At 35.7% G+C, this 24,122-nt stretch overlaps 1 protein-coding gene across 2 annotated transcripts in view; it reads right to left on the bottom strand.

Moving 5' to 3' along the window:
- Positions 1-21,966: 21,966 nt before the first annotated feature.
- Positions 21,967-24,122, bottom strand: part of CWC22 (CWC22 spliceosome associated protein homolog) — a 56,489-nt gene continuing 54,333 nt past the window's right edge. For both annotated transcript variants that reach the window (XM_058712501.1, XM_058712510.1), the window contains one exon: positions 21,967-22,809. In XM_058712501.1, coding sequence (XP_058568484.1) covers positions 22,223-22,809 — 587 coding nt within the window. In that variant the 3' untranslated portion in view covers positions 21,967-22,222. The remainder of the gene's footprint in view (positions 22,810-24,122) is intronic.

Genomic DNA, 24,122 nt, shown 5'->3' with positions numbered 1-24,122 from the left:
TCTCAAGCCAGAACCAGCCAGCCAAGCCAATCCCAAATTCTCACCCACAGACACCATGAGAGAGAACAAATTATTGTAATTTTAAGTAAGTAAGTTTAGGGACAATTTGTTACACAGCATTAGATGACTAACACAGATAGGCTATGCTTTGTCTTCTGCATTTCCTGTGTGGAATCTTTCTGTATATGTTCTCCCATTACAGCTTCCTCATATTTTAAGGCACAACATAAATACCACCTATTCTAACAATGCTTTTCTTTGTTATAACAATCCCATATTTGTACCAGTTAACTTGGCACATTGCACATATTATAATTACTTGTCTATTTGTCACACCTATTTCTAGATCATGAGTAATTTAAGGGCAGTTTATAACATCATAGCACTAACCTAAGGTATTACACATCATATGTATACAACAAATATTTGCTAAATGAATGCTGTGCATTATCAGTTATAGATTAGTACATACACAAAATGTGCTATGTTAGCTTTTACATGTTTATCTGTTATTTCAAGGGCTCTTCTGTCTTTATTTTTCCCATGTCAAAATTAGAATGGGGTATGAACCTCATCTATTATATTTTTTATGCCTGCCTACAGCATCTAATATAGTGCTGGATACTCAATGTGTGCTCAATAAAGGTTGACTGACTAAGCATTTAATACCTTAAAACAGAAATTCAATAAATGTAGTCCCAGTGACCTGAAAGAGTAATGTTTCTCCTTGTGTGTCTAATGGATTACCAAAGAGTGTCTTAGAGCCAGGATTTTAGAAAAAATTGTCAATGTCAAACTCAAGGACACAGCTTCACTGGATAGGGCCTGCCTCAGAGAAAGAGAATTCCTGAAGGATGATAATGAGCTGAAGAAATTCATTTGTACCTAGTCCATAGGAATCTAGGCTCCTTAGATGAAAAGGACTCCCTCTGACCCCTCCACCTACCCCAAAATCGAAGATTTCCTTTTAGGGGAGTGACTATCCCATCTTAAGTCAGAGAACAGTCAGAGCCTAAAAGTCAATATTAGTGATGAGGCTACCTGAGGAAAAACTGCCACAGTGAACGGTACATTCCGCTGCTAATTCCTGTCAGAGCACTACCTACAATGTCCGGCTGCTTTCTGCTCAGTAGCCAGTGTGGACTCTGCCTGCGTAGAAAGTTGTGCATCCTGCTTGTGATGCTGGCCTCTGCACACGGTCCTGAAGAGTCAACTGTACCCTCAAGGATACAAAGCTCTTAGCTCCAGCCCTGTGCGTGACTGGCTTCTCTTCATTTTCCTTTATCCATGCTGGGTCTCAATCTCAACCCCTTGGTTTATGTCTTTTGGGTGAATTTCCTTTCATCTGCTCAACTACCACTTAGGAACTTGTGATTAATTAATTCCTTCTCAGTTTTCAAACTACGAGATTAATTTGGGGAGTAATTGCTGACATTACCCAAACTTTTAAAACAGGAATCAACTGATTTTTTTAAAAGAAAGCAGCCTGGGTTCTGATGATGAAATTACTCTTAAAAATACTTCTTTATGATATTTGGTATACTTAGTGTTATGGAAATGATGATAATACTTTGTCAAAGGACAGAAATACACAAAAGTGGAAGGAATAGAATGAACATGAAGCTTTATAATATATTAACATTTACCATTTAGATTTTCAATAATTTAATAGAGTACCAAAGCAAGTTTTATTATTCAACATATTTGCCTCTGGATTATCCATCACAGATATAAATGCTTCTAATTCAATCATGTTTATCTTGAAGGTATATTAATAACTTCACTGTTGATTGCTTTTGTGTTTTGTTTTCAGCTGTATGTTTGTTATTATGAGAGCAATAAATATAACTTTATGAAAGAAAGAGACAAAATTATATAAAGTGAAATTATATCTAAAGGGAATGGAATAAAGTAAAAATTATTAATAGAAACAGAGCTTTAGGAAATAAATTAATTTTAAAATTAACACTATGGTATGGAAGGTTTTAAAAAATTTGTATACCCTACAAAGAATTAAAATGATTCATGGATGTGTTTTGACTCTGAAACTTACTTAAATTTAATAATTTAGCCTGAAAAATCCTTGGTATTTTATTAAAAAGTTCAATAAGGAACAGCAAATAAACCCTGATAATCACAACCTTCAAGTGGTATTAAGCCAGTAGGTTTATGTCTAATATGTGTCATACTACTATCAAAAAAATAAAAGATAGCAAGTATGGGTAAGGATGGGGAGAAAAGAGAGTTTTGTTCACTGTTGGTGGGAATGTAAATGGGGACAGCTATTAAGGAAAACAGTATGATGATTCCTCAAAAAGCTAAAAATAGAACTGCCATATGATCCAACAATCCCTCTGAGTATATACCCAAAGAACTGAAACGAATGCCTTAAAGTGATATCTGCACTCCCATGTTGATTGCAGCATAGTCAAGATATGGAAACATTAAGCGTCCATTGATGGATGAATGGATAAAGAAACTATGATATATATACATACACACTTCACATACACGTACACACATATCCATATATACATGACATGTCATATATTTCATATATAGGTATGACTCATTTCATATCTATATGATGGAATATCATTCAGCCTTAAAAAAAGGAAGAGATCTTGCCATTTGAAGTGAACTGGAAGACATCATACTAATTGAAATAAGCCAGACACTCACTAATATGTAGAATCTACAGGGTGCCTGTGTGACTCAGTTGGTTAAGCCTCTGACTCTTGATTTCCATTCAGGTCATGATCTCATGGTTAGACTGAACGCCCTGTTGGTCTGTGCTGGATGGATCCTGCTTGAGATTCCTGCTCATGCTCTCCTTCTGCCCCTTCCCCACCTGAAAAAAATATTTTAAAAAATTTAGAATCTAAAAACGTTGAATACTTAGAAGCAGAGAGTAAGATAATAGTTACCAGGGGCAGGGAGGTGGGGGAAATGGGGAAATGCTGGTCCAAGGGTATAAAGTTGCAGTTACATAGGATAAGTAAATCTAGAGATCTAATGTACAGCATGATGACTATAATTAAAAATATTGTATTAAATAATGGAAATTTTCTAAGTAGATTTCAGGGGCTCTCATCTCACACACACACAAAAGGTAGTTATATGAGGAGATATGTTAATTAGCTTAATTGTAGTAATCATTTCACTATGTTATATACATTAAATCCTCATGTTATATACATTAAATCCTCATGTTGTATACCTTAAATATATACTTTTATTAAAAATAAATACATACAAAAATATGTGCCATGTAATCTTCCAACCTTCTCACATATAAGTACTCAATAAATACTAGATAAATTGAGTGTGACCATGTAAAATAGATGTTGATGGTTAATCAGATATGTGTCACATTTGGGGCACCTGGGTGGCTCAATTGGTTAAGCATCTGACTTCAGCTCAGGTCACGATCTCACTGTTATTGAGTTTGATCCTTACATCAGGCTCTGGCCTGACAGCTCAGAGCCTGGAGCCTGCTTTGGATTCTGTGTCTCCTTCTCTCTCTGCCCCTACGCCACTCGTGCTCTGTCTCTCTCTCTCTCTCTTAAAATAGTAAACATTAAAAAAAAAAAGATATGTAGCTCATTTAGTATAATCCTAATAGTGTACTAAGTAATTCACATGTATTATCCTTATTTAATCCTCATTTATTTCTTGTGAAGTAGGCTTCATCATGCCCATTTTACAATGAAGAAATGGAAGAAATATCAAATAATTTGGCCAAGGTCACAAGGATAACTAGTGGCAGTCTGGGATTCAAATTTAAATCATCTAAAAAAATCTATATTCTTATCATCTACTACACTGTTATATTACGACTTGGCTAGAGCAAGTAATAGTAACAAAATTGTTTTTGCTTCTGGGTAAAGGGTGAATAAGAATTCATCAAATAGAAAATATGTATCACAGTTACATACTATATATCTGAGTACCTGGAACTGACTATCAAGGATATGACTGACTAGTAATTTAATATTTTGGGGTAGGGGAGAAGGAGGAGAGTAGAAGAGAGTCTTCTAGATACTCACCCGAAGAAGAGAAAATTGAATTCAGTCAAAAATGTTATCTATAATCCTTCTAGAAAAAGCCTCATATTTAAAAAGCCTCTGATTTCATTGGAAATTGCCAATCATTTCTTTTAGAGAAGTGAAGTTACTTTCATTTTATTTCTGCAACTGGACTTTTTGATTTGAATTAGCTTTAACATCAGAGATATTCCATAGTCCATTGTTATTGCATTATTAAAAATAACAATCTCAAATGTTCTGTTTTTGATCACAAATCTCTAGGGAAACATCACCTATTCTTCCTACCTCAAGCTTGTATTATATTAAAGATTTTATTCTTTCCCCGGGGTCAACCTGGAATCATTCCGTCACCTTCTCTTGCTTTGTCCTTTCTTGATAGATGATTCACCCCAAAAGAGATTCAATCAAAACAAGTCACAGGGCAGCAGGACAGATGAGAAGTGTTCACTGAGCAAGGACTGACCTCCATTGTAATTTCTCATAAACTGATGACTCACTTCTGTTGCAAATACTGGCTTTACTGAGTGTTTCTGCTCTGCTGTCTCTATAGCTTTGCCAAAGATGGTCACAATGGACTGGCAATATCTTTATTTGCTGGGAAGCAATACTTTTGATTGTTTACAAATTGGTCATATCAGTAGTTAATAGAGTCATCGATATCTAGGAGCAAAATTGATTTCAGTGAATACAGAACTGGAGAAAGGACTTAGCAGATTTTCCTTTGGCCTTTTAAAAAACTGCATTTAACTATATATCCCTTCATGGCACCATTTTTTAAATGGTTAATATGTTTGGCTGACAAAGGAAAAATAGAGATCTATAAAGGATTATTAATGATGAGGAATTTAAGAAACAGTAGGAAAAAGTGAGTTGCTGCAGAATGAGATACAGCTGAGCAAGGCAGAAACAAGAGAAAAATGGTCTAACACCATGGAGGAAGATTGTTTCAATTCCAAACTGAAAGAAAAAAATTCATTGCCCCAGGGAACTGACCAGAAACACACCTTTTATGTTCATTTCAGCAGTATTTGTAATGGTTATGACTTAAAAACAATATAAACAATCAGTCATTATGGTTCACTCATGTGAGATAACATCATGCAGACATAAAAATAGTCCGTAGAGGAATATTTGATGACATGAGAAAAATTCATTCAATATTATAAATAAATTAAAAAGCAGATTACAAAATGGTAGATGCAACATGATGAAAATCAGGTAAAACACAGAGATACTCACATGCACATACCTAATATAAAGATGGGAGAAAAACCCACCAAAATGTTATTGGTAATTAGCTTCGGGTTATGAGCTTATGGATGACCTTTAAGATTCCTCTCTATATGTTTGAATATTTCTCAAATTTTCTATAATCAGCATGTAATATCTTTATAATTACAAAATAAAAACAATCTGCTGCATTTTTTAAAAGGACGAAGAAAACAAAGAGAGCTTCTATTTTTGACCAAAAGGCTGACTAGGGAACCTCAAGAGCCCTTTCACTAAAAAGAAATTCTGGGCTAAAATATAAATAAAACAAACATATAAAACTCTCTCTTTTAAAAAATATTGCCAAGCTGGTAGAGGTAGAGCCTTGAACAAAATCAAAGAGGAAATCCAAGGAGATAAGGAATAACTCAACTGTCTTTCACTCGGACGGATATGGCAAACTCGTGAATCAAGCTTTCATTTTCTGAGCCATGTGGAGTGTGAGCAGAGGAGTGTGGAGTTGCCTACCACCGGTCTGGAGCACTGACCTTGCATATTTCATCCCAACTTCGTGTTCAGTGTCTCAAACTAATAGTTTGAAATTGGCCATGTGAGTATTCACAACACAGAAACTGGCAAGTGGTACAGATCAGGACATTTTTTTCCCCAAGAGAGCCAGTCTTTAAGCATTTACCAACACACTTCTGAACACAAAGTTTAGGAAGCAAACCCTAGCATCTATGAAAGATAGAGGGTCTAATTGTAGACCATATGAAACTGAGACCCTAAAGAGCTCCATTAGTTAGTAGAAGAGAGAAGTAAGAATAAGCCTATTCCATAGAAGGAATCATCAAAGAAACAAACTTGATGTTAGCTGGGGAGGGGGGGCAAAATATCTTTCCTGAAAATTTCAATGTCGTGAAAGTTTTAGGACCTGAAACTCACACTACTTATGTGGCCCACAATATTTAAAGCCAAAATTCAAACATGGTCCCAGTTGGTAGAATCCCCAGGCTTCTAGCTGATTCAAATGCAAATCCTTTCTGTGGAAACATGCTTATAACTCAGCCTCAAAAATTAGCACAAGTGAAAAATATTAGCTCACATTAAAAAATGAAAATAACACCCAAGAAAATAAGATGGTAAGAAACAAGACAGTAAAATCAGACCTCCAAAAGTTTAATACATTTAAGCTGCACACAAATTAGAAACAAGTTTAATATAAACAAATAAAAGAGAGAACTACAAATATGAGACCAGAGAGTTATTAAAATAGAAAAAAAAATAGACTCGAAGGAAACAAATAACACTTCCAGAAATTAAAAAAAAAATCAAGTAATGAAAATTAAAAACAGTGGACAATTTAAACAGAATGTTAGACACAGCCGAAGGCATCATTCATTAGGAGAATCAGAAGGCAGATCTAAAGAAAGTATCCAGGATGCAGCAAAAAGTGTCAAAGAAGCGGCAAATATGTAGAAGGGGTTAGGAGATGTGACAGAATGATTAGGGGGACACCTGTGGGGTAAATCCATAAACAAAAGCATGGGGGGGGGTGATTAGTATTACACTTAAGACAATAGTTGCCTGTGGGATCAAGTGAAGCATTGGATCGTTTGCATATAGGGCTTTAAACACTGGTAATATATTCTATGTTGTAAGATTGGCCACGGGGACAGTGGTGTGGGTACTGGGGAGGCAGTGGCCTGGCCTGCCAGTGTGTGGGTAGCAGTAGCAGAGGCAAACAACAATCAAATAAACAAACAAAAAAACCCCCAAACAACAAAAAAGATGGGCAGTGGGTATATAGGTGTTCTTCTTTATTTTTATTCTTAAAATGTATAATAAATACTCTTTTTTATGTTGTCAGTATTTAACATTTACAAAGTAGCCTGAGAGGAAATACTCCATAGTGTTAATTGTATCTGCATTTGAGTCATGAGACTATGGGTATTTTTATTTTTCCATATTTTCTGGGACTTGCAAATTTTTCTATGAAACTGTATTAAATTTACAATAAAGATATAATGATAAACACACTTTTTAAAAAAGAAACATGTGGTTTCCCAACATGATAAATGTCTTTGCATAAAATAGCAAACTCAGGTGATCCAATTACCTAGGACTTTGTCTTTTATTTACAGATAAATAAAAATTTAAATGCTGCATACAGAAGAGGGAAAGCTCCTTTGGGCTGTTTTTTCTCTGGTGAGTAAAAACATAATATCAAGTTTTCCAGTGAATTAGGAACTCTTTGGAGTAAATTTCTCTTTGGAACTTATGCAGATCCTTAAACTGAATTACTTCAGTTTCTTAATTATATTTAGTGACAAATTAATTAGAGATCTGAGATCGGTAAAATTATAATAAGACTACTGAGATTTAAACTTGTTTCAAACAGAGTCGATGGCAAAGATAACATTGATTTAATTTTTGACATAATGTGTTTACAGAAAGAAAGAGTTAGAATGAGGTGCATTAGTAAGAGACACACTGACTCTGGTAAGTTTTTAGACAAAGAATTTGCTTAAGCTTCAAAGCATTTTTAATAACTAGCTGAATAATCAAATCCTAAAGAGAAAAGAAAAAAAAAGACTGTTTTGAAGCGCTGAATTCAACTTACTATAAAATTACAGTTTGGAAAATCATATAAGGGAAATAATGAGATAAAAACATTTCTTAAAATGTCATTGGAAGTTGCTTCAGTTTTTCTAACGTAAAAAAAAATAAGCTATATTGTTATATGCTCAAGGGTGAATACTGTTCCCCGTTAGAAAAGTATAGCTTAGCTTGCAATTTTTATTTTAAGTGACCTAAATTAAGTTGTCTTAAATATTCTTTTGGTTTCCAGCCACATTTATTGAGGTATAATCATAGACAGTGAAATGTACATATAGTATACACAGAGTTCAATCGAATTTAACAAGTACATATACCTGTGTGTAACCCCAGCACCTATAAAGACCACTGCCATCACCTCAGAACTTGCCCTGGTACCCTGTCAACTCATAATCCCATGCAACCAGTGTCCTGATTTTTATTATCAGTGATTGCATTTGAGTTTTCAAGAACCATGGAGTAATTCACTCTTCTGTGTCTGGCTTCTTTCCTGCAGCATGTTTTAGAAATTGTTTCATGCTTTTTTTCCTACTGTATCCCCTGATTTGTTTATTCATTTTCCTGTTGATGCCCACCTGGGCTGATTCCAATCTTGAGCAATTACAAATAAAACTGCTATGAATGTTTTTGTACAAGGCATTAGTGAACACTATGTTTTAATTTGTTTTAAATACTTAGGTGTGGAATTGCTGAATTATAGAGTAAATAAATATGTTTTTTAAAACAAACTGCCAAAGTGTTCTCCAAAGTGGTTGTACCATTTTACACTCCCACCATGAACGTATGAGAGGTTTGATTGATTCACTCCGTGACAACATTGTTATTGCTAGTTGTTTTCATTTTAGTCATTTTAGTGGGTGTATAGTGTGGTGTAATTATCTCTTCTTGAATATTCTTGTCTGGTCTTGATATCAGGGAAATCTGGCCTCATAAAACAGACTGGGCACTATTTCCTCTTCGTGTATTTTCTGAAACTGTGGGAAGTTTTATATTCGTGTTTCACATGAAGGGTTTTAGATCTTTGACAGATATAAACCTATCAAAGCTGTCTGTATATCCTCCTGTTAGTTTTTGTAATTTGTAATTGTTGTCTACCTTGAATTTGTTCTGTTTCATCCATATTGTTTAACTTACTGGCATAAAATTGTTCATAATATCCCTTTTTGCCCTATAACATCTGCAGAATTTATAATGATGTCCCCTGCCTTCTAAAATTCCTAATATTGGCTATTTGTGTTTTATCTTTTATTTATTTATTTATTTATTTTTGCGAGAGAGAGAGAGAGAGAGAGAGAGAGAGAGAGAACGTACATACAAGAGCACGAGCAGGGAGGGGTAGAGGGAGAGAGAATCTTAAGCAGGCTCCACGCCCAGCAATGAGGAGCCTGGCAGTGAGATCATGACCTAAGCCAAAATCAAGGGTCGGAGGCTTAAGCCACTGAGCCACCCAGGCTCCCTTTATCTCTTTTATTGATCAGTCCTGTTTTATACTTATCAATTTTATTAATCTTTTTTAAAAACCAATTTTTGTTATATTGTTCATTTTTCTGTTTTTGTCAATATTCTATTTCACTGATTTCAACTCCTATCTTATTAGATCGTTTCTTTTACTTATGTTGAGTTTAACTTACTCTAATTTTTCCAGCATCTTAAATTGGAAGCATAGGGTCATTTCATCTGCATCTTTCTAATATATTGAAGCTTATAAAAATAAAAACAAAAATATAGATAGCAAATAAATAATAAAAGCTCATAATATAACCTTCAACAATAATGAGTATATACATCCTAATATAGAAATTTATATTTGAAGTATAAGCCTACTTCTAAGCACAGCTTTTAGCTGCATGCCAAAAATTTTGAAATGTTGTTTTTCAATTGTTATTCCATTCTAAATATTTTTAATTTCTCTTGTGATTTCTTCTTTGGTCCATGAGTTACTTATAACTATGTGTTTAGGGGCACCTGGGTGGCTTAGTCAGTTAAGCGTCCAACTTCTGCTCAGGTCATGATCTCACGGCTTGTGGGTTAGAGCCCTGCATTGAACTCTATGCTGACAGCTCATAGCCTGGAGCCTGCTTCAAATTCTGTGCCTCCTTCTCTCTATGCCACACCTCCCCCCGCCCCCCCCCACCCCCATGCTCTGTCTCTCTCTCCCTCTCAAAAATAAACAAACTTAAAAAAAAATAAAATAAAGACATATGTTGTTTATTTTCCAAATATTTGGAGATTTTTAAAGCTATCTTCATGTTATTCATTTCTAACTTAGTACTGTTGTGGTCAGAAAACATATTCCAAAGATTCCAACCTTATTGAGACTTGTTTTATGGTCCAATGCAAGGACTATCTTGATAAATTTTCTATGTGCAATTGAGAAGAACTTGTATATTCTTCTTTTGGGCTATAGTGTTCTACAAATGACAATTAGATCAAGTTAGTTGATAGAATTTCTCCAGTCTTCTATATCTTTACTAGTTTTTTTTGTCTGCTCGCTCTATCACTTACTGAGGTGCTAAAATCTCTCACTAGCTTTGTCTCACTAGCTTTGTCTATTTCATACTAATTACTTCAAGCATTTAGGAGCTTTGTTATTAGGTGTATACATATTGTCTTCTGTTGTGTTATTATGAGATGTCTCTCTCTTATCTAGGAATACTTTTTGAAGCGTTTATATATCTGTGTTTAATTCTATCATGTTTGTGGTTTTTTTAATTCTTTTTTCTATTTGTCCTGTTTGTTCTTTTTATCTGTTTCTCCCTTATCACCTTTTGGGTGAATCAAATATTTCTTTTTTAATATTATATTTTAGCTTCTCTGTTGACTTTTTAGCTGAGTCTTTGTGGTTTCTTAGTGGTTGCTCTGGGGGTTACAATATGCATCATTAACTTTCATAGTATGTATCCCCCAAATATCTATTATTTCATCAATAATGTAAGCACTTTACAACAGTGGACTTGCTTCTCTTCCCTCCCATTGTGCTATTCTTATATGCCTAACTTTACACATGCTGTAAATCACACAATATATTGTTTTTTTAATTTAAGGAATCAGTAGTTTCTAAAATAAAATTTGAATATATATATTCAAATATATAATTTTATATCTGTTAACTTTTCTATCTGGCATATTTTTCCTTCAGTCTTAAGAAATTGTCTTAGCATGCCTTTTATTGCAGATCTGATGAAGAAGAATCTTTTCCTCACTTTTCTTCATGTACGATGTCTTCACTACACCTTCATTTTGAAGACAGTTTTTGCTAGATATAGCATATTAGATGGCAGTTTTTTCTTTCAGCCCCTGAAATTGTTCTATACTCTTCCAGCCTCCATTTTTCTTTAATGAGGAGTTAGTCGACTTTCTTATTGCTGCTCACCTGTATGCCACGTTTTTTATTCTCTAGATGCTTTCAAGTCTTTTAGCAGTTTGCTTATGATGTGCCTTCCTGTAGTTTACTTTGCATTTATCCTCCTTAGGGTTTGCTGAATTTCTCAGTATGCGGATTAATGATTTTCATCAGTTTAGGATTTTTTGGCCCCGTTTTCTCTCTGCCCTTTTTGTACAACTCCAATTACATGTATTATTGACCATTTTATACTGTCCCACTTATCTCAGATATGTGTTCCACTTTACTTTTTTCTTTCTCAGTTTTCTCTTTGTGTTTAAGTTCAGATAATTTCTATTGACTTACCCTTAAGTTCATTAGTTTGTTCCTATGGTATGTCCTCTGGGCATATAAGCCCATTAATAACTTTTCATCTTGGTCATCATAATTCTCATTTCTAGAACTACCGTGTGGCTCTTATTTATAGTTTGCATATAATATATGCCCCATTTTTTTCTGATATTCCCCATTTTTTCACATGTATTGTTCATTTTTTTCCCATGAGTTCTTTTAACACTTCCTATTGTGGCCACATAGTTGTGTTAATCATTCACCAGAGTCTCCCTCATCCTGCATCTCTGATTGGCAATATACTTCAGAAGGGCAGAGGTCAAGAGATAGGGGTATGGCCTATAATGGTACAGCCAACAGAATTGGTTACATAGCATTCTCCTAAAACTTAAAGTATTCTCCTAAACTCACAATCCCAAGTCTCTTAGCGTTAAGAACATTATAAAAATTACTGGCAGCCCTACTACATTGCAAAGGTGCATGCCAATGCGAATTTATGTTGCATTTGAGGCAGAAGCTTAAATCATTGGATCGGTAGGGATCAAAATATTACCTTTAGATGTGTCCAAAGAGGAGAGAAATCTTTCTTCCAAAGTAGATTCCACAACCTTCCACAGTAAACTTGTTCAATTTCTCTGACAGGAATATGTTTCTTCAAAAAAAAAATCATGAAGTGCTGAAGAACAGTTTTGACTATTGTTTTCCAAATAGACAGTTAACTAATCAGCATGGCTTGTGGGAGTAAAGCTGTAACTAACATATTTGAAGGTTATTCCTGAAGATTTCAAAGAAGCCGGTTTAGGAAAACAAAACAAAACAAACTCAACAGTGATAAAAAGAATGTAACAAACATTGAAAATATTTTAATAATTACGTTTATGTTGTGAAACTATTTAGGGGGAAAGGAAGAATGAGAAGAAATCTCCATAAATTATTAAGAACATCTGTTAAGTGCATATTAGTTTTATGTGGTAGGTATTATATTAATTGCTGTGCAAAAAGTTCAGGGGTCATTACTGTGCATATCAGTTAGCTTTTGTTGTGTAGCAAACTACTCTAAATCCAATGACTTAAGGAGGAAACATTTATTAATTCTTAAAGCTCTGAGGGTTGCCTCCTGGTCTGTGCCAGCCAGGTCAGGGCCCACTCCCATTTGGTGCTTGGCAACCAGTTTGGTCTGGAGGGGTGCGGGTGCTTTTTTTTTATATGTGGCAATTGGCTCGGTGTCAGCTAATGGCATGGCCACAGCCACTCATGATCCAGCAAGCTTAGCATGGGCTCATGCACTTGGTAAAGGAAAGATTTCTAGCATCAGAGAGGACAAGCCCCAATGCATAAGACTATTCAAGCGTCCCTGTGCATTATGTGTGCTAATGATCTGTTGGCCAAAGCAAGTCATATACCCACATGCAAACCTCTCACAGAGGTGTAAAAATAGATTCCTATTGTGAGCAGGCCAAAATTTGAACTAGGATTCAGATTAAAAACTCAGCTTCAGTGTTGGGTATCTCATTGGTTTCAACAGTGCAGTAATAAGAATATACCTCTTAATGATAAGTGGCACCAGGAAAGGGATTAGAGAAATGGCCATGGTGCAGTCTCCCACATCACACACCTTTGGTTACTGTTTACATGAGGCAATAATTCCAACTGCATTTGAATTGGAAAGAAGGTCAAAAGCACAGTTTACTATAGGAGATTTTACACATCTGTATCTTTTTTCTTTTAACTTGCTTTTGCTACTGAAAAGAAAATATGCAAATCCTAAGCATTTATCAGTCAATGCACTGGCACAAAATAAAGACATTGTGTAACTAACACCTATGTTTGGGATTAGAACAATACCAGCATCCCCATAGTCCCATTTATCCTTTCTCTCAACATATTCCACTCTCCTCCCCCAGAGTAACCACTATCCTCACTAGATTGTTTTGCCTGCTTTCCTACTTCATACTGTCCAGAACATACAACATGTGCTCCTTTGAATTGGACTTATTTTGTTCAACGTATGTGCCTTTTTTTTTTTTTTTTAAAGTAGGCTCTATGCTCAGCACAGAGCTTAACATGGGGCTTGAACTCATGACCCTGAGATCAAGACCTGAGCTGAGATCAAGAGTAGGTATTTAACCAACTGAGCCTCCCAGACATCCCAAAGTATATGCTCTCTTGTTTTCTTTATGATATTGGACATACCTATGGTTTTATTTTCATTTCTGTACAGTATCCCATTGCATGAATAAACTACTAATTTATTATCCATTCTACAGTTGTTGGACATTTGAGTTGTTTCCGATTTTTTTGCATTAAGAATAATGCTATTCTGAACATTCTTTTACACATCTTTTGGTGCACATATGTACATATTTCTGTTGGGAAGAAAAAAGATTTAAAAAGTTCACTGTTCTTACTGTTTGTGTAAGTAGGTACCCAACATGCAGTGCTTTTTTTTTCCCCAGCTTAATTGAAGTGTAATTGACAAATAAAATTGTAAGATATTTAAAGTACACAAAATGATGATTTGATGTATATACACATTGTGAGTTTTCTCCCATCTATCACTTCACTTCTCACTTTTTTGTGTGAGAACATTTATGTTCTGCTTTTTACAAATTTCAATGATAGAATACAGTGTTATCAACTATAGTCACCATGTTATATATTAGATCTTCCCCTTATTCATCTTATAATGGAAAGGTTGTACCCTTTTACCAACCTCCCCTCATTTAATGGGTAGTGTTCTACTATGCACTATTGAATGCCTAGTAGTGGAATTGCCGGCTGATAGGAAGCATGTACGTTCAAGTTTAGCGGATGCTGTCAAACAGTTTTCTAAAGTAATTTTTACTCATTTATACTCCCTCTGCCTCTGTGCATTTTTCCTTTAATTTGATGTTATGCATAAATTTTACCTTCATTTTGGTGTCCTAGGTTTTAAGCTAATATGTTCTTGTCTCCTACTTTCTCTTGCTCTACTCTAAAATAGTTATATTTGGACTCCAATTGGGCTAATAGTAGTTGATTCTTCATTTAAAACTTCACAAAATCGCAGGAATCCTAAAGTTTATCAAATTATTCTGCCTAGCAAATAAACCAAAATATTCTGTTTCCCTGTTTGTTAATCATTGAGCATCTGCAAGAGATTTTTAGATTTGAACCTGGGGCTACAAAGGAATGTATAATTGAACTTCTGACCTCTGAGAAGTATGTACAGTAGAGGACTTTTTTATTGGCAACTCCTGGCTCCTCCCCGGTGCCTCTCACCTCTCTTACCACTTTTCCAATACTTGCCACTAGCCTAGGTGAGCAATGCGGGATCTTTCATGAGCCACAAATACAATTTATCCTCTTCTCTTTTCTCTCTTCGGAAAACTACCCATAAGAATTTCGTTTTCTCCCTTTTTAGACAAAAAATACTGTTAAGGACACAAACAAAATTATCCTCAAAACTTGAGGAATGGTGGCAATATTTACTTTCGCATTTTGTATTTGAAGGAAGAGTCTGCAGGTATTTGTATATAATGGGATTTTCAGACTGCCATTATATTGTGTAAGAGGATTGCAAGTGTTTGCAGTGTCCTTACTGTTCAGTATTTCATACTGTAAATGATCAGAATACATTAGTTGTTAAGGTAAAGTATCTTTGTGGCTTAAAGGAGGTATTATAGCTCTCAAAATAGCTGCAGTTAGTCCTTTTCATTGGTAATATGAAACCAATTTTTGTTTGTGAATTGAATTGTTACATCTGTACAATACATTTCAGAGCCCACAAAGAGTGCTATGGGAAAACTGAGGTTCTGTTATCGACAAAAATAGATCATCAGTAATAAAATTAACCTCATTTAAAATTAACCTCATTTAAAATCACTAGTAATAAAATTAACCTAATTTAAATCGCTCACTTAGATGTTTCTATAAAGTACTAAGAGCCACCCAAAGGCACTTTGTTGTATTTTTTCCACAGGACATCTTTATTGGGTATATATTTATTTCCTTCTATCTTTCTTCGAGTAAAAGTAGGTAAGCACAAATATGGTGAGGTGGGAATAGCTGCCTTTACCATCCAAATGATTCCATCCTGTTCATCAACAGGAATCACCCTGAATTAATACAGATGTTTTTAGTGCAAGTGGTATAAATCCAGATCAAGTAGCTTAAATAGAAAAAGGATTCATTCATTGGCTCATAAAACTGAGAGTTTAGCTTCAGCCACATTTCAATTAATTAGGGACTCAAACAGAATTGTCTCCTCCTCCATCTGGGGGCTGCTTGCTTTTGAGATGCACTGCTCCTTTCTACTGCAGATTGGCTGTTTCCCCAGGACCATGGATGCTCCAGCTTCAATCAACAGCCTTCTTGCTCTGTGTGCCTTTAGACATGGCCCTGTGTTTCATGCCCCAAACTGCAGAACTACTGGGGAAGGATTCTGGGTAGATCGGCTCAGGTCACATGCTCATTCCTGAAACCATTACACTGCTCAGGGGATTGGGTCCTCTGTATGGCCAGGCAAAGGAGTGCTTTTATTGGCAGGTTCTCAGAATTATCTGATCAGAGAGAAGGAATAATCCTCAGACAAAAATTGCAAATGCTGAGTACAGCCTTCAAAGGGACTTCACATGTATTCGTCATAAAAACTGTTGGGGAAGGGACAATCTCTGGTTAAACAAAACAAGGTGTTATATAAAGTATGGGACTCATAAGGACTCTTAATTCATACCAGATACTTGTTTCAGGATCTTTTCCCGGAGGGACTCTAACTCGTAGGAGATTAAATCCCATTTTCCCAATCTTTTAGGTCTTATGATGCATGAAATTACTGATTAAATGACTAGTTAATTCACTTTAGCAACCATTTGATGGTCACTGAAGTGTTTGATCGAAGTGTTTGGTTATTGGATAATCTAATTCTCTATTATAGGATTAAAAATAATACAATGGTCACAGCTGGTTATTTTCCATTCCTAAAATGTATTGGTTATAAAAAACAGCTACAGTGAGAAACCAGAACCTATAGGAGACAATCTTATTAACAGGCTAAGAATCATGCATCCATTTGCAAAAAAAAAAATCCCTCTTAAAATGTCAACAAGAATGTCTTCCCTAAAATGATATGGTATTTTGCTCAAACAAAAACAATTGGAACATTGCTGTCCATTACTCTATTAAATGAGTATTAAATACTCATTTAAAACAAATCTTACCCTTACAAAAAGCAGAGGACAGAATAGTAAGACACAGCTTTATATGACTGGGCACAGTGATGTTCCCAGAACAAGCACTACTATTGTGATCCACTGAAGGGTAGTTCCTAAGTGCTAGGTCTATGGCTGTGGTGGTCAGCTAGGGACGACATTACCTTGGAGGGCATTTCGGCAGTGTCTGGAAACATTTTTGATTGTTATTGACTGGGAGATTGGTGTTACTGGCATCTAGCAGCTGAGGCCAGGGATACTGCTAAACATTGTACAATGTGCAGGACAGCCCCCACAATAATTAAGTGACCCCAAATGTCAATACTACTGAGGTTAAGAAGCTCTGGTCTATACAAGGTGCAGACAGAAAGGCAATATTTAACACAAAACTCATGGCTGATTAATGTATTATCTACCTAAGGGGGTAAGATAAAAAATAAAAGTGATCTCGCAGTACAATATACAGGTGCTAATCACACGCTCTTTACTGCATGTGCCTTGAATTGCATCAAACGATATAGAAGGAAAAGCCATTGTTGGGTTCTACATCAGAGCAACTTTCACGTCAATAGCAAGGTGGATGTGTGTTGAATCTTGGGTAGGTGAATAGAAGAAGGATAAATTTCAGGTGGAGGGTAGGAAGGAGACAAAAATTCAGAAATGAGAGAAACAGCAGTGTCTTTTCAGGACAGTAAATAAGCAGCCCAGCTATTGCAGGGTTTGTGTGGTAGGGTAGCCTTAAGAAAAAAATCTTTCACCAGTCATGTGAGATAAAGTGATGGGTGGAGTCCTGGCCTTGCCACACTTTAGCTGGGTAGACACCAGTGTGCAAGCTGTAAAACTGGGATATCTTCTTACCTTACAGTTGTTGATGTGAAACTTAGGAATTCTAAACTGCCTGCCCCAAAGTAGTGCTCAAAGGATGGCAGCTTCTAGAACAAACATTAAGAAAGACAGGTTGAACTTGAACTTTAAGGAAACCAGACAGAGTAACAGGCTGGGAATTTACTTTTATCCTCTAGGCTAGAGGAGTCATTGAAATTCAAAGCACAAAGAAGTGACAGGATGGAAATAATACTTTAGATTATTGAATTCAGAATTGAGGTAGATAGCACATAGGTGGTCACTGCACTATTCTTTTGGCATTTCTGAATAGCTAACATTTTTCAAAGTGTGAGTTTTTACTTTTTAAACTTTATTTTGTTTTCCCCTGCAAGGACTTAGGCTCAATTGAAAACAGGTCCTGTTTGCTATCTCCTTGGAGCAGTACTTGGAGCACAGTAGGATGATGAATAAACTAAGTCAGGCCACAACATACAAAGGGCCAGAACTATGGTGGTGGTGGCATTCTGGGTGGGAAGACAGTGACATATGCCAAAGATTTCCAAAAGCAATACTGATAGAATTTGGTGATCTGGGGAGAGGGGACCAGCTTTGAAAATTCAAAAATGATGGGAAATCTGTGGAATTGACTTCAGCTAAGTGAGAAAAGATGTGGCTCTGAGGAAAAATGAATTGTATTTTGGATCCATGAAACATGAGGAGTAGGCCAATGAAGTGCATAACTAAAACTCGGCTAAAGTTTTAGAGCAAGACGGGACTGCTGAGGTTAGCAAAGTAAATGAGTTTTCTCACGAAAGATGACAGAAGACTTCTGCCACTATTATGAGCAGAAAGTAAAAGAGTGATGAGGTTGGTGTAACAAATAGTGTCATTTCAAGATTAACTAATAGCTTTTGAGCATCTAGAGTTACAAACTAGCTACTCAAAAGCTAATTCACCCAAAGGGATCATAATGTGTGGAGTTTTAATAAAATAACTTTGGGCTGTTTTAAACTTAAAAATAAATCATTTTCAACATTTAAAAATCAGAAGCTATGTAAAAATCTTAATTCTTTAATTCTCTTGAGAATCTGGCAGATTTGTCAGTCTTTGGACTTCTTAAACAAATTTTTTTTAATGTTTATTTTTGAGAGAGAGACAGAGACAGTGCAAGTGGGAGAGGGGCAGAGAGATAAGGAGACACAGAATCCAAAGCTGGCTTCAGGCTGAGCTATCAGCACAGAGCTCGACAGGGGGCTTGAACTCACCAACTGTGAGATCATGACCTGAGTCGAAGTCCAACGCTTAACCAACTGAGCCACCCAGGCGCCCTGGACTTCTTTTTAAAAGATTATTTTTTCTTTCTACATTTATTTATTTTTGAAAGACAGAGAGAGACAGAACACTAGTCAGGGAGGGATAGAGAGAGAGGGAGACATAGAATTCGAAGCAGGCTCCAGGCTCTGAGCTGTTAGCATAGAGCCTGACATGGGGCTCGAACTCACAAACCATGAGATCACGACCTGAGCCGAAGTCAGACGCTTAACTGACTGAGCCACCCAGGTGTCCCTGGACTTCTTTTTTAAAAGCACAACTGGAACAGAGTAACCGTTGTTGCCTTTAAGGGGCTCCACTCCCCAATCTGACTGGTCTTGTTTGTGTTGAGTCGGCAATTCCTGGTCTAGTGGTACTATGTCAGCATTAGTGACAAAAATAATAAAGATAGTAACACCGAGCACTTAGGTCTATGCCCTGTTCATGTCACAGAGATCTTCATTACTTAAGGGAGGCACTATCATACTGTTGTACAAATGAGAAAATGGAGACACAAAGGTCAAAGGACCTGCACAAAAGTCAACAGCCAGCAGGTGGCATAGGTCAGATAAAAGCCTAGTGAGACTGAAATGTGCAGTTAGCCAGTTTTCAAGTGAAATGGTAATAAGTTACTCGATATGAACCTGAATCTTTTCCTACAAGCAAGTGAAAAACTGGAAGGGCAATGACAAATTTTCACAAAGTCAATACATCTGAAGTTTTGATGAAATGAAAAGATTCCTAGAAGAGCACTAGGAAAGCAGGTGAGTGGGATGGGCAGTGGTCAAAGTGTGATGCTTGAAGAAGAGATTGAGAGATGGTATGGATTCTGAAGTAACATAAAGGGGATGACCATGGGCGTAGGTCGTTAGGGACATACTAGCGACAGAGAAACCCTGGATGCAACAAGTTGAGAAACAGAAAAACAGTGAGTAATGCATGCAAAATATATAGGTCATAGCTGATCCTTAAAAAAAAAAAAAAAAAAAGAGCTAATCCTAAGAAGTAAAAAGTCAGAAACGGCAAACATAGTCAACATGTTTCCTGTCCACGTATTAAAAGGACAAGAGTGAATGGCAGAGTTTGCATGTAAGCATACCGTATTTGATGCTGTAGAAAGGCACTGTGCAGACAACAGTACCGTTCTGTCCCCTTGGCTCCCATTCACTGTGCCCTGATGGGACTCAGTTACACTCAAATACATCTGCTTAAAGATAGTTAGGTATTCTGTTCACTGCTTTTGTTAAAAGTAAATAAAATAGGGGTGTCTGGGTAGCTCAGTTAAGTGACCAACTTTGGCTCAGGTTATGATCTTGTGGTTCATGGGTTCAAGCCCTGCATTGGGCCCTGCCCTGAGATCCTATCTCCCTCTCTCTCTGTCCTTCCTTTGCTTGCGCACTCTCCCCCTCAAAAATAAATATTAAAAAAAAAAAAAAGTAAATAAAATAGTGAGAAGGAAAAAAAAAATCCAACTAGTTGAATAGGAAATGTTAACATAAATTTCCAGACAATATTTGTTATAAAGAAACATCTATACCCAAGCAGTTCTTTTTGCTTACGTTCCTCCCCATAGCAATCTACACATACCTTGTTCCTTTAACAATCTGGGCAAAGTCACCCTATCAGAGATCTATGACTTTCCTATGGAAAATTACCAACTACCCGCTAGTATCATGACCTCTTCTCCCTACCAACTATAGTCCGAACCTCAGTGAGAACTGAGACTTTGTTTTCCTCATGGCTTTATTTCTAGTTCCTAGAACAGGGCTGGGCACACAATAGAAGCCCAATAAATATTCATTATGTTTAAAAAATTATCTACTTCAATAACTCTTTAAGGTCCTTACTACTCAATAAAAAGAATGGTTTCCTATTTTTACATTTAGAAATTTTAAACTTAAAGTGAAGAAAAAAAAGCTAAAATTTTTAGTCCATTTTTTTTTTCCTTTTTACCATCCCCCAAGTTTAGCGTTCAGTTACAAAAATAAACCCTCATTTATTTCCTTTAGGGCTCACAGCGCTATGTGTTCCTTAAATCCAATTTGCTGAGCTTCAAAGTTCTGTAAAATGCACGGTGTCCATGACAGTACCTTCTAATGACAACTCAGCATCTTCTAACCACCACAGGAGGAGAAAGTGCTAAAAAGAATTTTTCCAGGCTGCCATAGTCAATTAATACTTTTTTTGTTTTGTTTTGTTTTTGCGGGGCAGGAGGATAGGAGGAGGAGAGGATAATATTTATTTATTTACATGGACTTTATTGTTACTTATACTCCAGTTTTTGAACAAAATAGAAAACATTTTGAATCAGAAAATGCCTGAAAGTCAAACATTAAAGATGGTGGTCCCATTACTCTTGAAACCAAACATCAGCTAAAATGGATTTTATGTACTTTAAAAGTGAACAAGCATAAGTTGTCTATTTGGTAAGTAGGGTTAAATGCAGGTAAATCTAAAATTTCAGAGGCAGTATTTTATTCCAAAAGTAATAAATAATATGGCCACATATTAATTGGTGAGAGTTACAATGATGGAAACCTTTAAAATTCTTATAAAAAAGTGGAATTATTTCAGTTAAGCTGTTCACATTTCTCATGACTATGTTTTCCAACAACCTGTTAATCTAAATTAAAAGTTAAATACACATTAACTCACCAACAACAATATAATGTCAAGGCTCAGAAAATGCACTAATCACAAAGAATTTCAATTAAATGTTAATCTAGCAGTCCAGAGAGAAGAAATGTTATTAAACAGAGAAGTCCTAATTATAAATAATATAACTGTGTATCTGTTTAAAAGACTAACATACCCATAGCTTCATGAAAACACCTGTTTAAAAAAAATTACACATACCTATTTTGTTCAAGATGTAATATGAGACTTGAAATAATTCGTTTTTAAAAAAGGGTGACTCCTAAAAGAGGTTCATAGCATCTCATAACAAAGCAAAAATGTTACATGGAAATGGTTCACCTATTTTGGTCTCTAGTTATATCTATTAAAAAAAGCCACTAATTCATATAATAGTTCTGTAAACAATTGGAAACATCAGGAAAAAAAAATTTTGTCAATGAAAAAAAATCACTGATTCAATGAGCATTTGATCATTTTATTAACAAAATATAAGCAAGATTACATCCCTCTCTGGTGAAACTTTTCAAATAATTTTATGTGGAGGGCCTTGAGATGTATCAATTATAAAACATGTTTAAAATGAAAAAATTTTAAATGTACAAATACAAACCAGTACTTTATACAAGAATTCTCTATAAAGTTCGTTAATGTAAAAAATAATTTGTTTCAACTGAATATAAGGCAAGTTCAGTTTCTGTAATTTTGTAGCATTACTTTTTTTGCTTTGTTGGAGACTTTTCTCTTCGCCGGTCCGGATGTTTCCTGGATTCTCTGGAGGGTTCAGAGCGTCTGCTCGATTTTTCCCATCGCTTCTCAGCACCATTCTGACATCTATCCTCATCACTTCTAGAACCCGAATGTTTTCTGTTCTTTTCTCTTGACTTTGACCTATCTTTTCTTGTAAAATGTTCACTGTCCTTATTTCGGTGCCTGTGCTCATTTTCGGAAAAAGAATTTCTTCTCTCTCCTCTCTTCTTTTTGGGATCACCATGCTTATTTTCCAAATCTGTGTGCATTTCTTGGTCTCTGTCATTCATGATTCTACTGTAACTATTTCGTTCAGCAGGGACACCTCTGTCTGCACTGTATTTTGTTACGGGATTTCTCCAGTTTGGCTCTCTTGAATTTTTATCTTTATGTTTTTCTGACCTCCTTTCTCTTTCAGTCCTTATTTCCTGATGCCTTTGTTCCAGTCTTCTTTCTTCTTGTTTCCTATCATGTGTGTGTTGTTTCCTGATCAATTTATCTACTTCTTTACTTCTGGTGTTCCCTTGTCCCTTTTTTCTTTTATCTTTAGCTGCACATGTAAAATGAAATAGTTAGCTTTTATTTTAATCTTTAATTTCATAATTTAACAATGACATTTATTGGTCCATTGCAGGCTTATTAATTCAGATAAACTGGATGCAAAAGTAAATTGATTGAACGGAAAGTCTAATGACAATATTTCACGAGATGCATAATTTTAAGAATATACGACATATCACCATTAGTTACCAAAGTACTGTTTTGATCCTTAGACTCAAAGCAGTAAACAGAAACTTTAAATGAACTACAGCAAATGTAAATTTTTTTTATAAAGTGACTAGCATGGTATATTTCCATTACAAATTTTATTCAAAAACAGAAATTTCAGCCCATGTGCATTATGTCATATAAAGTAAAGTACTGTGTCAGATCTGGTTATGTTAATAATCAAAATACATGCCAGCAATATCCCCCTTAAAGGGGAGAGGGATGACTAGTTTGCTTAACAGCATGAATATATATTTTTCAAATAAAAACCTCTTCCTACAAAAAACAACAGTTCTGCTATCAGAGAAGCACTACCTGCACCAGAAAGAGAAGTGATGTTATGACATAATCACAGGCTTTATGAGAGCCATGAAGGCTTGATTTCTGAGAAAACTCTTCTGAAAAGGCCTAGAACAATTTAATCTGATAGAATCATAAATATAAATGTTAAATAATCACAGTGAAATTTTAAGGTATAAAACAAATTTAATCACTTTATCTGTGTGATTTCTTTTGGGTACATATATCAAAGGTGCTGAGATGACCAAAATTTCTGTCAAATTCATATACATACAGAAAGAAGAAAATATGGAAGAGAAGTGTCCACCTTCGTCCTATCTCCACCCAAATCTCACCGTACCAACCTGTATTTCTTCTGCCAAATGCCTACCCTTCGCACAGTCCATTGGTTTGCCACTAAGGATTTATTTCTCTGGCTCCTATCAAGCAGCTCAGCTGAGCAGCAGCTCGCCAAGCAGAAACCATCTGGCTGTGTGCTCCATCAATGTCTCTCTGACCCTACTCTATGCTACTCTCAGGACTTTGCTGACATGAGAACCCGAGCCCCACCACAACGTGCAATCTCCCGTCTTTGGCGTTTGCTTTACAATTTTCTAATTTGGGGATAGCTCATACCGCTTTTATGCTGTTTAATATTTTACTAATAAAACTGAAAATTCTCTACTGAAATTGTATGATGAGGCAAATTAATTTTGAATCAGCAAGATCCCTTATTGCAGCAATTCATGCTGTGTTCTCATCTGTTCTCAAAACAGATAACCATGAAATAACAAATTCTTTAGAATTAAAAGAGGT

This window comes from Neofelis nebulosa, chromosome 2, assembly GCF_028018385.1.
Source record: "Neofelis nebulosa isolate mNeoNeb1 chromosome 2, mNeoNeb1.pri, whole genome shotgun sequence".
In the NCBI taxonomy this organism is placed as follows: domain Eukaryota; kingdom Metazoa; phylum Chordata; class Mammalia; order Carnivora; family Felidae; genus Neofelis; species Neofelis nebulosa.
The sequence above is the reverse complement of the archived record's forward strand: the minus strand, read 5'-3'. Positions and strand labels throughout refer to the sequence as shown.